General features: G+C 37.6%; 1 protein-coding gene across 3 annotated transcripts in view; it reads left to right on the top strand.

Annotated features, from left to right (window-relative positions):
• The window catches only part of LOC150078008 (PHD finger protein rhinoceros-like), a 268,851-nt gene that overhangs the window by 170,427 nt on the left and 83,460 nt on the right, over positions 1-14,964 (top strand). For all 3 annotated transcript variants that reach the window (XM_090385480.1, XM_090385481.1, XM_090385479.1), the window contains exons 9-10: positions 1,763-1,821; positions 3,572-3,661. In XM_090385480.1, the coding sequence (XP_090241606.1) occupies positions 1,763-1,821; positions 3,572-3,661 (149 nt within the window). The remainder of the gene's footprint in view (positions 1-1,762; positions 1,822-3,571; positions 3,662-14,964) is intronic.

Below are 14,964 nucleotides of genomic sequence, written 5' to 3'. Positions count from 1 at the left end.
TCAACTTCGGAAGTTGAAATTTTCGCTATATAGCTAAGCTATTTATCACTCTAAAAGGTGATTTTTATAATGGAAATTATATATATTGATTAAAACGAATATATTGATTAAGGCACAACACAAAAAAATCACTTCAACTAAAGGATACAAAAACAAAACATGCAGCCAACACATTTACAAATGCTGCTATTGGCTGAGAGGAAGGACCACACGGTTCAGTCTGAGACAATCATAAGCCCATCGTAAAGTGAACAACTAGGCGTCGGTAACACAAGCACTGGTTAGTAGAATCAGCCACTTTATAGAATCAAATTTCAAAAAACCAATTCATATCCATAAAATGCACAACACTCATCATTATCGTATGTTCAGTTATAAGAATCAATTTTGAACACCTATGTTATATTTTTCTAAAGTGCATTTCTGGAGGTCACACCATAAAAGAATAAAAACAATTTGCAGTTTCCAGTTATTGGGATTTTCTGTTAGTGCAATAAATTATAAACAGGTAGTAAACTCGATGTTATTGCATTTGCGATAATACTGATAGCTGGAATTCTGTGGGTTTTGTAAAATTCACTGAAATATTCAATCATATAAAAAACACTGAAATATTCAATTATATGAAAAAACAAATTTTCAGAATCTTCTGTTCATTCTTATTTTTTAAGCTTTGTAAACTTGTTACTCCCGCATATGTTTATTTTTATTTTGCTAACCTATGGAAAATATTCTTCTGATTTTCACATATTGTTTAATTCTGTTAATTGGTAGGTAATAAAGTGTAAATTTGTGCTTTTCTTTTCTTTTAGAGTCTGTGAATAATATTCTTCCTATTTTTGCTTATTAGAATTGCCATTTAATAGAATTAAAATTCAATTCGCAAACATGATCACAATGACCGGCGCTTATTACATATCATATAGTGAATGGTATTTTATTATGGAGAGTCCATCATAACATGATTTAATCGTACAATGAACCAATCGTAATGTGTGAGGTCCACTGTACGGTATACAGAGATTGCTTGCATCAACCAGCACTGGTTTAAAAACTTATTACTCACTGCAATGATACAACCAGTCTGATGGATTCTGCAAGGAAGTGGATAGAGCCTTAGAGAAGAGGAGAATACCCCCTTTATTCTATTGTTGCATCCACACATGGATTTAATGGTTTATACATAAAAAAAAAAAGAGTGAATTAATATAAGTTATTGTTCCTTATTAAGTTGACCATATAATGAGGAATGTGTACTTGAGGTAGAATAGCATATGTGTATGTTGTGAGCTAATGCAACATACATATTCTCTTTTGAAAAAAAAAGAAAAAAAAAAAAAAAAAGGAGTAATCATTTCCTCACTTGGTATAGATTTTATAAAATTGCATACACTCACTTAGTGGTTTATTTCCCTTATAAGAGTAGAGGAGAGGGAATGCCTGAGTATAGAACAGAAAACTTCACAGTCATCAGCCCAAGACCATGTTAATCCACTAAAAGGGTGGAAAAGCTAGTAAACAGAAATCACTATCATTTGAAATTTCATGTTTATTGTTCTCAAGTCTTTTGTATCCAGGATTCTAATAGAATAAATAATTTACTATGTTAACTAATTTGGGATTGTTTGTTGTGAATAGAAAGCATGTGTTATTGCATTTTTTTCCCTTTTTATTTCACCAGTTTTAATTACAACATCCAAATTATTTTGTGGTCCATAATTTGAATTTCAATTCTAATAAGCTTTTTTTATTTATATTAAAGGGCTTCCTCCAATAGAAGAGTCAACTATGGAACTTATTATGGAGGAGTTGGAATCACAGGTGAGAATAAAGCACAATAATTTTTTTCCTGAATCCTTATGTGAATAACATTTGTATTTACTCAGCTTTCAACATCAGTATTCCTTAGTTAGCAACTTCTGAAGTAAAATACTTGAAACTATATGTATTCTAAAAAAATGATAAGTCTTTTATCTTTAAAATTACATAAAAACATGGTTTATCTGGTGGGGAGGAGGTTATCAAATATCTACTTCTCTCTCTCTCTTAGAGATGGGTAATTTCAGCAAGTGGCCATTCATAGGGATAATCTGTGAGACAGCATTCGTATTGACAAAATTTACATCTTAATTGCTTAAATTGTCACTGATCATTTCTCTCATCAGTACCAGTTGTATGAGCATAAGACTATAAAATTGCTGTCCATTTTCCTCTTAATCTATCACCTGTTTTTGAATTTTGTGCTCCTTCACATCTAACTTTGAAATGGTATTCTAATACATTCCAGATTGGCTATATATTTAAGATTAAGCCTAAACCTTGGCTGCCTAAGGAAGGTTAACATTGAGGAAGGTTATCCAGAGACCATTAAATCTTATGCAGTTACGATGGGTAATGATTAAGTTCTTTGCCTTATTATGGAGAAAGATGTCTTTTAATAATTGTTGGTAAAATACTGTAGACTCCTAGTTATCCACAGGATGAAGAGCAACTAAATTTTCCTAGGTTATTATTATTAGTTGAGGCAAATGATGCAAGAAAGCAAGCTTGTACAGCAAAAAAAAACCAAGCACTTTTCATTTCACTTTCCATTTCAAATAGTCTATCCAGTTCTTGAATTTATTCAAACTACCCACCTCCACAACACCAAATGGGAGTTTATTCCAATAATCAAACACCCTCTAGCTGAAGGTAAATTTCTGCACATCTGACCTGAAACCATCCTTCCTCAATTTGAATTTATGCCACCTCATGTATGTAGTCTGAGCAAGGTGGTAGATGACTTTCATCGACCGGTGAAATACCACCACTTTGCTTATTGGAGGCTTGAAGTGGTGAAACCCACGTTTAGTCTCTAGAGCAAAGTTTCCGGTATCCCCCCTCCCCCCATATTTCTCCTTCAACCCATGCACGGTACTAAGTACTATAGGTTTTGATACCTTTCGTGTTTGGGGTTTTCATAAAAAAAAAAAAAAAAAAGAGGAAGAATTCCATCAGCATTGAGCTTGGTGCATTCAAGGTCTTAAACACTTCAATCAGATCTTCTCGCAGGTGCTCAGTCTCCAGATGCTGCACTTTGCAAAGCTGAAGCCTTTCCTGGTAAGAGCACCCTTTTTGTTCCTCTCACTAATTTTGTTGCTGTTCTCTGCAGTAGTTAACAGATCCACGTCCTTCCTAACATGAGGCTACCAGACCTGTATGCAGTATTCAAGATGTGGCCTAACTGTGGCCTCATACAAAGGGATAATTACCTCCCTGTTTCTGCTGGAAAATTCCCGTATATCACTGACAAAATCCCACGAGCTTGCTGAATGGGTTTTGTCAATGATAGATCCCAGAGTGTGGTACCACTGAGGGTGGTGCTGCGCTGCCCCATATGAAGTACCTTGCATTTGTCATTAACTAAAAAAAAAAAAAAAATTATAATCTATGAAAGAAGTGGATAAAAGTTTAGTTATTTATATATTTTTCGGCTAATGCTGTCTAATCTTTCTTGCATCATTTTGCTGGTACTAATGCTAAAAAGTTAACATAAATTTTAAGTGATTATTCTTGTGATTATTTTTTTCAGTGTTACGAGAATCTGCAAGAGGCTATTAACCGGGAGGAAGGAATAGGAATCGAATATGATGAAAATGTTATTTGTGATGTGTGCCGATCAGTAAGTGTTAATATTACCTTCCACATTAAGCCCGATTATACTTTTTCTCTTTTATTGAAAACTCTGTCCTTTTCTTGCAGGAACACACACACACACACACACACACACACACACACACACACACACACACACACACACACACACACACACACACACACACAGCAAATTAACATTAATTTGTTTTGAAATCAGAAACAACAACCTTTCTTTCTTTTTTTTGTGGCCATTGCAGGTATTATAGCCGTTATGATTGTTGTATTTCCACACTGTATGAGGGGGGGGGGGGACTAGTTTTGAATTTTGTCAAGATGGCAATAATTTTTGTGTGTGGGCTTTTGTTTATACCATAGCTCAGTTAGTTGGTATCAGGCAAAGGCTGCACAACCTCTTCACACAACTTGGAGTTATCATCCTATGAAACATTCTAGGTTGTTTTATAAAACGAAAATGTTTCGTATGTCAAAACAACAAGGCCATGAGGTGTCATGGCCTTGTTGCTTTGGTGTGAAAACATACGACAATGTTAATTCACTTTGAGGTCATGAATTTTGGGGACACTTTTTCCATCATTTATAAGTCTCATCTGTATTCTTTATTCCTTTAATTTGCTGGTTCCAAACTTGAATGCAATTGACTTATTCCTTAAGTTGTTGGAGGCCACAGTATGAGAACTTTAATTATGATACATATAGGGTGTATTATCATCATCAGCCATTTTCAATCCACTGCAGGATGAAGGCCTCTCCAGCAACTTTCCAGTTCCTTCTGCTTTGAGCACTGGCCATCCATTTACTACCCAAAAACTCATGAATTTCATCTATCCATCTCCGCCTTTGTCTTCTAGGTTTTCTTTTAGCTCCTCTTGGGTACCATTCTGTTATTTTCTTAGTCCAATAGGGTATATCATTATAGTTAATTTTTTTCTCTTGCTTAGTTTTAGCTTTACCAGATTTATTGCCTTTATTTTATATATGTTAAATGAAATGAAATGGGAATAAAATCGAAATCCTGAATTTCAGAAATAAGAATAATCTTCTTCTTCAAGAGGAGTGTTTCCATTTACAGTGGGTTTTCTCAGCCTACAAGTTATTTCTTGTTAGGAATTTTTTCCCGCCATAAAGTGCGGTTCAAGGTGTCTTGTTCAGTTAAGCCTCGGGCTGTCATGCACTCCCGTACTCCATCCATCCATGTCCTCCTAGGTCTTCTCCTTCTTCCAGGAGGTATCCATTTCAGGATAGCCTTTGGATATCTGTTTTCTTGCATCCGTTTTACATGTCCATACCATGATAGATGCTTTTCTTTGATGGTGTCAGTAATAGTCTTTTTCACTTCCATTTTTTCTCTTATGTCTTCATTCCGTTTTCTGTCTCTTCTAGAAGTTCCTGCTGAGCGTCTCCAAAAATCCATTTCTGTGGAGAGCAATTTGTTTTCCGCTCGCCTATTCAATGTTCAGGTTTCTGCTCCATACAATCGTTTGAAATATAAGTTTCTTTGTTTTATTTAGGATATTTTTGCTCCAGAGAACAGAGTTTAACATGCCGATAGCCTTTCTGCCGTCTGTAATTCTCTTATTGATCTCTGCTTGGGATGATCCATCACTTTGTAAGATTGATCCTAAATATTTGAATTTATCGACTTGTTTGATTTTAAAACCTGCAATATTTAGAATGTGTCCTGGCCCTGAAGACAACATTTCAGTCTTGCTAAAATTGATTTTTAGACCCCATTGTTTATATTCCTCAAACAATTGACGACATGCATACTTTGCATCTTCTAAGTCTTGTGCTATCACTACCTGATCATCTGCAAAAAGTAAATTGTGAATATAGGTGTTCTTATTAATCGGCAATCCCATTTTATTACATTTTTTTTACCAGGATCTTAGGCAGATGTCGATATAAATTTTGAAAAGTGTTGGTGACATGCAACAACCTTGTAATAAGCCTTTTGGAGTGTGGAATTCAGGTGACAAAGCTGATCCCACATTAATTCTGCATCTATTATTCCTGTAAATTGCCTTAATAATGTTAATAAGTTGTCCATCAATATTTGCCTCTTTCAGTGCTTCCCATAAGAGTTTTCTTGGAACACTGTCATATGCCTTTTCAAGGTCAATGAAAATCATAAAGATTTTTTTTTCCCTTTTGACTGGCATTTTTCAAGGATCTGTCGTACTGTTGAGATATGATCTATACATGACCTCCCAGCTGAAAAACCACTTTGTTCTTCTGATACCTCGATTCGGGCTTCTAAATGGTTCCTGATCCATTTTCCAAGGAGCTTTAACAGCGGGTTCAGGACGCATATTCCTCTGTAATTTGAACAGCTTTTCCGATCGCCCTTCTTATAAATTGATGTAATATATCCTGTTATCATTTCTTTTGGTATTTCTTCTCCTCTCAGTATACTATTCAACAGTTTTTGTATCAGAACAGCCACCCCTCTTCCTCCATATTTCAGAAGTTCCATGTAAACTCCTCCAGGTCCAGGTGATTTGCCATTCCTTCCTTCCTTTAGCAGGAGTTCCACTTCCCTAACAGAAACTTTTAAGCCCGAGTCTTCTACACCAAAATCCTCCATTGTCTTGAACTCTTCCCGGTCTTCTTTTAAAAGTCCTTCATAATACTCCGTCCAGTCTTTCAAAGGTAAAAAAGTAAAGTAAAGTGCAGCCATTAATCAACCCACTGCAGGATGGAAGCCTCCTCAACAATTCATGCTGAGGGAAATGGACCATAATCTGCCACGCTGGTCCAGTGCGGGTTGGCAAATCAACCGTATTCAGCAGTCAGGGGCTTGAACCCCGGTCTACTCAAAGAGCGTGTGCTACTGCACTCCCGCTCCTGCCCACTCGGCTATGGAGGCACTTTCAAAGGTATTAATTGCAAACCAGCATTGTGTTTATTCTGTTTTCTCAAATCTTTAAGGACCTTCCACGATTCCACTGATTGTTTGAAGCCCAATTTGCTATTAATAGTTGCGCATTTCCTTTCCCATTCTTCATTTTTTGCTTCTACTACCAACCGATTGGCTATTTTCTTTTTTTCAACATAAATGTTCCTATATGCATCATTCCTATCACTCAGCCATTTCTGATATGCAAGTGTCTTTTTCTCTATAGCAGCTCTTACTTTCTCTGTAAACCAGGTCTTTTTTGGTCCTTGGCTCTTCTTTTTGCCTAGGATTTCATGAGCTATTTTTTTAACAGTATTTTTTAAATATTCATAGATTTCTTCAGTATTACCTTTTATCTCTATGTTAATTGCAGCATCCAGTCTTTGAGTGAAGTTGTTTCTAATGCTGTCGTCCTGGAGTAAGTCAATGTTAAATTGATCCACTTGTAGCATTTCTCCTTCCCTGCATTGTTGGTTGTCCACACATATTTTCTTAATCCAGTTCCACCTCAGTGTTGTTTTAACAAGAAAATGGTCAGATCCACATTCAGCTCCTCTATAAACTCTGACATCTTTCAATACATATGTCCCTGAATGTTTTGAAATAATGTAATCTATAACTGATCTAATTTGTCTTGTCTCCTGTGACCAAGTATATTTATGGATATCCTTGTGTTGGAAAAATGTGTTGTTTATTCTCAAGTCGAACTGTTCACAAAGATTGCATAGTCTATCTCCGTTGTCATTCCTCTCTTTCTCTCCAAATCTTCCAATAACTTTGCTATTTTGTTCAGTTCCTACTCTTGCATTGAAATTTCCCATTAGAAATATCTCTTTGTTCTTAGGAATTTTTTCTATTAGTTCTCTCAGATCCTCCCAAAATTCATCCTTCAAGGTATCGGCGGTGTCATTAGTCGGGGCATATATTCCCAAAATACATATTTCTCTCCCTTGTATTTTCAGTTCCAATGAGATCATTCTTTCATTAATAAATTGCCAGTTTTTGATGTTGTGTCTCAATTTCTTTTTAACAGCAATAGAAACTCCTGCTCTTGCTCTTTCACTCTTATCAACTCCACTCCAAAAATGGTAGTATTCTCCCATTATTTCCTCTCCACATCCCTTTTTCTTTGTCTCTGATAACACAACGATGTCTAACTTGAATTTTTGCAGTTCATCTGAAAGAAAGTTTCTTTTAGTTGAAAGGCCTTGAATATTCCAGCATCCCAAAATCAGTCCTTTTCCGTTTGCTGAGTCGTTTCCGAAAGTGCAGTCCATTTTCATTTTCACCTGTAGGTCGTTTAGCATTTGTGTATTTTTTACACTGAACGAGGAGCTAGCCCATTGCAGCAACCCCCAACCTGGAGGGCCGGGGTATCTCTCTTAGTCTGGCCCTACCCTTTGACCTGTCCGGCTTGGGAGGCCCTACCAGTAGCTAAGCTACCGCCGACTTAGCTCTCCGGGTCATCAGGACACACAAGCCCCCCCACCGTGACAAGGTGGAGAATACCATCATTCTTATTATAAGAATAATAAGAATGTAATTTAATCCATCATGAACATTAAATATGTACTGTTTATGTTGTTAAAGCAGATATTTAATTTTCAAACTGCATAGTGTGATGCAATCATTTTAGACTTGAGCAGCAAAGTGCTTAGTGGCACATCTCATAGCCTCTAAACATTGCATTAAGAGGGAGACACTAATGTAATACACTGTGAAGTAAAATTGTACATTGCCACAAAAAATTCACAGCCCATTTGTTAAATGTGCTGGTATAACTCTTACAGTGAACAATTAACACAGAGAATGGCCTCTAAACACTCATACTCTATATGGCCGTATAGAATATGAATGGAAATGTAGTAACTGTGGCAAATGATGCAAGAAGGCAAGCTTATATAGCATCACCAAAAAAAAAATAAAATCCTATATGCTTCACCTATCCATACCCTCCAAACATTTGTATAGTTCTTCCTTATATTTAATCTAACCATCCACTTCTGCAACAACAAATGGAAGCCTGTTCCAACAATCAACCAACTGCTGGTTAAAGGCAAATTTCCACACATCTACCCTGCAACCATCCTTCCTTCCTTAACTTGAATTTATGCCCTACTCATGTGTGTAGCTTCAGCAAGAGCCTCCTCTTGCTGAATATTAACATTTAGCAGGTGCCTCCGTAGCCAGGTGGGAAGGCGCAGCAGTGTGTAGCACACGCTTCTTGATTAGACCGGGGTTCGAGCCCGTCACCACCGGATGCAGAAAGGTCAGGGAATGACCACCGCATATCCCAGAGCAATATCGCCTTAGTTGCTAATGCTCCAAATAACAAACATGAAAGTAGAGAGACTTAACATTTAGCTTACTCAATCTGTTCAAGCCCTTAAACACCTCAATTAGATCTCCCCGCAGGTGCCTAGCCTCCAGATACTGCAATTTGTAGAACTGAAACCTTTCTAGCTAAGAGTACCCTTTTGTTCCCTTCACTAATCTTGTTGCCCTTCTCTGCACCCGTTCCAGCAGATCTATATTCTTCCTACAGTAAGACTCCAGACCTGTATATAGTACTCAAGATGCAGCCACACCATGGCCTTGTACAAGGAGGTAATCACTTCCTTATCCCTGCTAGCAAGCAGAGTTTCTGTATATCATTGACAAACTCCATGAGCTGTCCTGGCAGCATGTCTGCACTGCTCAGAGAATTTAGTATCTGACTGCATGATTACCTCCAGGTTTTTTTCATTTTCCACTACTGTGAGTGTAGTTCCACACAGTCGATAAGTTACTCTGGGACCCATAAGTTATTACTGCTACCCTTATGCAATACCTTACATTTCTCAATGTTAAACTTCAACTGCCATTTCTGAATGAGTTGACATAATTTTCTTAGATCTTGTTGCAGAAACTCATCCTGATTACTGTTGTTAACCACCCTGCCAACCTTTGTATCATCTGCAAACTTGGATATTAAGCCAGATATACCTTCATCAATATCATTAATAAATGTTGAAATCAACAATGAGCCCAGTGCTGAACCCTGGGGGACTCCACTAATAACATTATTCCATGAAGAGCAGTGTTCTTTGATAACCACTCTCTGTCTTTTTCCACTTAACCATCCCTTTATCTATAACAGTAACTTGCCTTTAATGCCACATTGCTCTGCTTTGTACAGCAGTCTTTTATGTGCAATAGTATCAAACATTTCCCGAATCTAAATACAGTTGGACCTCTATATAACGAAATCGATCGTTTCCTTGAAAAAATTCGTTAAGCAGAAATTCCGTTATAAAGAAATATGACCTTTTCAACAGTGAAAAATACTGTAAATTCAGAAATATAGTAAAAGATGGGAAGTAAATCAAATAAGTGAGAATGAATAAATTTCCTAACATTTTAAAATAATTTATTAATACGTACATATTAAGAAATGACTACTCTGATGATGCTCACAATACATTAGTACACTTAAGAATTATATCATAAAATATTTGGTTATTTTTTGTTGTACACTGGATTATACAGTACACGTTCATAAAAATGTTCCTATTTGTTTAAACACTCAAATATATTTTCTGTTACATTTTCTTCCCACTGAAGGCTTTGACGCACAGTTTAAAATGCTGCCAACATTTTTTGTTTGGAAGGTTTAATATTGCCCTAATTTTCATGAAACTCATTGTTGATATTGTCACTAGTTCTTTGAATATTCTTCAAAATGTTGGAGTCACTCGGATATTTAGCTACTATGATATCATTATCAACTTCTAAAAATTCATCAAGAACAATTTCTCCACTGATCAAACCTCTCACTTGTAGTTATTCCCAAGATTGCTCAATGTCTTGTAGTAGTTTATACCTCTCATGGCTGTTAATTGGTGTTTTAGTAAAACCTGCTTTTGCAAAACAATTCTTAATCTTTGTTTCCGTCACATCTTGACTCCACACTTTCACCAACTCTGATATGCACGGTGCCTCCGTAGCCAGGTGAGCAGGAGCAGCAGTGCGTAGCACACGCTTCTTGATTAGACTGGGGTTCGAGCCCGTGACCACCAAATACGGAGGATGCGGAAAGGTCAGTGAATGACCATCGGATATCCCCCGGAGCAATATGGCCTTAGTTGCTAATGCTCCTAAAAACCAAATAACAACAACAACCTGATATGCACACCTGCAAATCTGTAACAGAATCTATAGGTTAGTTGATTTCTATTCTCAGTATAATTTTGTTCAGTATGATCCTTTGGTAGTGCATTTTAAAATTTTTGATAATGCTTTGGTCCATTGTCCATTAGCTGCATTTAGATGAGGTATTCAGAGGGAAAAAAAACAAGCTTCACGCTTGTAAGTTTTGCAATTACTGAGTGAAGGTGGGCAGGGCAGTTGTCAACAATAAAAGCAATTTTTCTTTTTTCTTTCATCATCTTTCTGTCGAAATTTAAATCCACTGTTCAGAAATTTTTTTTGTTCCTTTCCAATGGGTTTTGCAACTCCACTTTCATCAGAAATAATTTTTTCAAGTAAGCCATGGCACTCTTTAAATTTGTCCAGCCAACCAGAACTGGCTTGGAATGTTTTACGCCCCAGAAAAGATGCATACTCCATAGCCTTTCCTTTTATTAATGGCCCTGATATCGGCATGTTTTGGTCTCGAATCAACTTTTTTTTTTATTAATTATAGCCTTTTATTTTATTAATGGCCCTGATATCGGCATGTTTTGGTCTCAAATTAACTTCATCCATTTAAAAACTGCTTCATCAACATCTTCATACAGATATAATTTTGGCATGTTTTTGACTGGGTCCTGTTTCCTCAAACAGTTTTTTCCTCAAAACACAGTTTTTGAGAATGGTTAACACACTACTGGCAGGAATACTAAATGTTAAAGCAATTTCTTTTTTTGCCCAATCTATACTATTAAACACTTCCACTTTTTCACACTACACTCAAGGATTTCCTTGTAGACACTAAGGTTACTTACACAGCAGCTAAAACAAAATTGATTTAGGGACCACTTGTACCTACCATGTAAACAGAGACAAGTGAAAGTGTGGATGACTCATTTCTGCGAAACAACAAATGAATTTCCGGGATAAAGTAGTCACTCTCTCCTAATTCTCTAATAGGATGCTTACAGTAGAAAACAGGTTGATCAGAGCCAATGTCTGTGTCAGGAATATGCCTTAATCTTTTCCAATGGACACATAGATAGCAGTTGACCAGTGCACTTCTCTGTGCAACATTTTATAGGCTGTATAGGTTTTACTTCTTTTTAGCCATTGCTGACCCACTGCTGGGCAAAGGCCTCTCCCAAAATCTTCCATCTTTTCTATCCCCGCCAGTTTCCTCCTGCAGGGTTTTACGGGCACCACTAAATTGTAAAATGTTTTAGTCTTTAATTCGTGGAATTAATTCCTTTAGGTCTTAAAAGCTAAAGGGATTAATTCTTAATCCTTTTAGCTCTTAATTAGTGCTTTCTACAGCATCAGGGTCTCTCGAAATTATTTTTTATATGGAAATTTTCTTTGTTATACGGAAACTATTTTCATTGTAATGACCAAGGGGAAATCAAAAAAGTTTGCTACATAGAAAAATTCACTATATGGAAGTTCATTAAAGAGAGGTCCGACTGTATATGCTATCAAAATTTACTATTTGCATCAATTTCCTTGGTTCCTGCATCATAGTAACCTATCAGATTGATTACACAAGCTGCCCCTTAACAAATCCATGCTGTTACTGCATTATAATTGCATTCCTGTTCAGATGGTCCTGCATTAATTCTTTAACCAGTGACTCCATTATTTTTCCTGTAACAGACGTTATGCTAACAGGTATGTAATTACTCATCTCGTCTATTGATTCCCATTTATGAATTGGGGATACATTCACACATTTCCAGTACATAGCACATCCCCGGAATCCAAGAGCTATCATAATTATAGCTAAGGGTTTGCTTACCTCTTGTACTTCCTCCTGTAATATAATTGGTCCCATAGGACACCCAAGTGCCTTTTTATCTTCAGCTTCAACAATTTATCATTGTTTTTATTTTTTTTTTGTTTTTATCATTGTTTTGTTTGGATTTTTTTTTTTTTTTTTTTTGGCTGTTGCGGCATAAGCCATAGGCTTTCTTGCACCATGCGGCCGTTACTAATACTAATACTAATTTCTCTTCCATTTTCCTCTCAGTTATTAAAACATCATTTAGCTCTGTTAGAGTTTGATGAACTTCTGGCATCCCCTCCTCTAAAGAATTCCTCATGTGTGAATGTAGACACAAAAAACTTATTCAGTTTGTCAGCAACCTGAGCAGGGTCATCAACAGTTAACCCATTGACACCAAGTGGCCCAATGTGATTCAGGCCCTTTCTTCTCTTGTTAATATAAGCATAGAAGTCTTTGCTGCTTTTCTTTGCATTCTTTGCCAGACACTTCTCATAATCTGCCTTAGCGACATGATTACAGACTAAATTATATATACTATTAGCTTCTATATCACTTGATAATTTATATGCATCCCATGCACTTTTCTTCTCTTCCATATGTCTCAATAGTTCATCTGAGCCTTGAACAGTATTTCATTTAGGTCTAAGCCTTGAACAGTATTTCTTCATTGGTATGAAAAGCCTAGTAGCTTCTGTGATTACTTCCCTGAATGCTTTCCATTTTTAGAATTTGCTTTTGGTAACATTGTCAATTGATCCCACTGTATACATTTTAATACCTCTCTGAGACCACTGTAGTAACCCTTATGAAAATAAAAGATCTCCCTTTGCCCTTGAAAGCAGTTGTCTTTAATTAAATTCCACATTAGTACACTATGATCACTGCTTTCCAGTGAGTATTTTGCCTCCAGATTCTTAATGCATGAAGAATCACTGCTGATAACCAGATCAAGAGCATTGCTTCCTCTTGTTACCTCTCTAACATGCTGCTGCTGCTGTAGGAAACAGTCAAGAAATCTACAAAAGCCATGCTAATTTGTGAGTGACCTAGCTAACCACCTAGTACAACATAGGAATAGTAAGACCAATATCCAGATGTACTAATATCAGGTCAGATATTAGCCCATACATTGAAAGTACAGAATTCATGAGATATCTGGTTCCTGGGCAATGCGATGCTGTCACCCCTCTCGCTAGTGGATAAACCCACCACTTGGCAGGTATATAGCTACACTGCATCACTGCATTCAAGTAGACTGTAATTCGATGTCAGTATGGATAAGCATCATGAGTTAACCGACTTTGAAAGAGGGATGATAGTGAGCCCGTCACCGGTCACTCTATCGTGGAGATGGTACAGAAATTGCACTAGCTCTGTTCGACAGTATCAAGTGTGTATCAGGAATACGCCATTTCTGGAATAACATTTCATCGTGAACTGCCCTGTGGGCGGAGAAAGTTGGTGGATGAACGTGGCCATCGATGTCTGTCTCGCATCGTTTCAGCCAACCAGAGAGTGACAGTGGCACAAATCACTGCCAACTTCAATGAGGGGAGGTGCCAGAAATGTTTCCACCAAGACCATCAGGTGATGTGATCATTAGCCGCAATAGGTTATGGGAGCCATTTACCCACCAGAGTCCCATTGCTAACACACAGGACACTACGCCTCAACTGGGCGAAAGAACATCGGCACTGAACCTTGATTAGAGACGGGGTCTCCTGGTCCAATGAGTCCTGTTTCCAGTTATTTCAAGTGGATAGGCGGGTGCGTATCTGGTGGAAACTGCACAAAGCTATGCACTTGATGTCATGTCATCAAGGAACCATTCAGGTAGGTGGACGGTTGGTAATGATCTGGGGCATGTTCATCTGGCACATGTTGGAACCTCTGGTATGTCTAGATGCACATCTGAACAGTCCAGGTTACATGTCCATCCTTGCAGACCATATTTTCCTTTCATGGTCATCGTGCACCCACAGGGCAATTCAGCAGGACAGTGTGCCTTCCCACAGATCCATGGTGACTAGAACATGGTTTGAAGAGCATTCCACAGATTTTACCACCATGGCATGGCCTCTCCGTTTTCACAGGACATGAACCCAACCCTGTGGAGCATCTTTGGGATGCTGTTGAAAGGTCTGTTGGAGCTTTGGATCCTCCACCCAGGAATGTGATGGAATTATGGACAGCAGTGCAGCAAGCATGCATGGAAATACCTGTGAAATGCTTTCGTGAACTAGTGGACTCAATGCCTTGCCTTTTGACTGCTCTTATCCGGGCGAAAGGTGGGCCTACCCGTTACTAGGTAGGTATCCCATGGTTTTTGTCCACTCAGTGTATAGGGTTATTGCAGTCAACGGTTGCTCCAGGTACCCATGCTTACTGCAAATAAAACCGTGCCATGCATGGGCAGTGGGCACATCATCACCAACACAAGACCACTGACGTGGAAATC

The sequence above is a fragment of the Mastigoproctus giganteus genome, chromosome 11 (genome assembly GCF_048544385.1).
Source record: "Mastigoproctus giganteus isolate SK-2022 chromosome 11, ASM4854438v1, whole genome shotgun sequence".
Classification (NCBI taxonomy): Eukaryota; Metazoa; Arthropoda; class Arachnida; order Uropygi; family Thelyphonidae; genus Mastigoproctus; species Mastigoproctus giganteus.
Note: the sequence above shows the minus strand (reverse complement) of the source record. Positions and strands in the feature narration are given on the sequence as shown.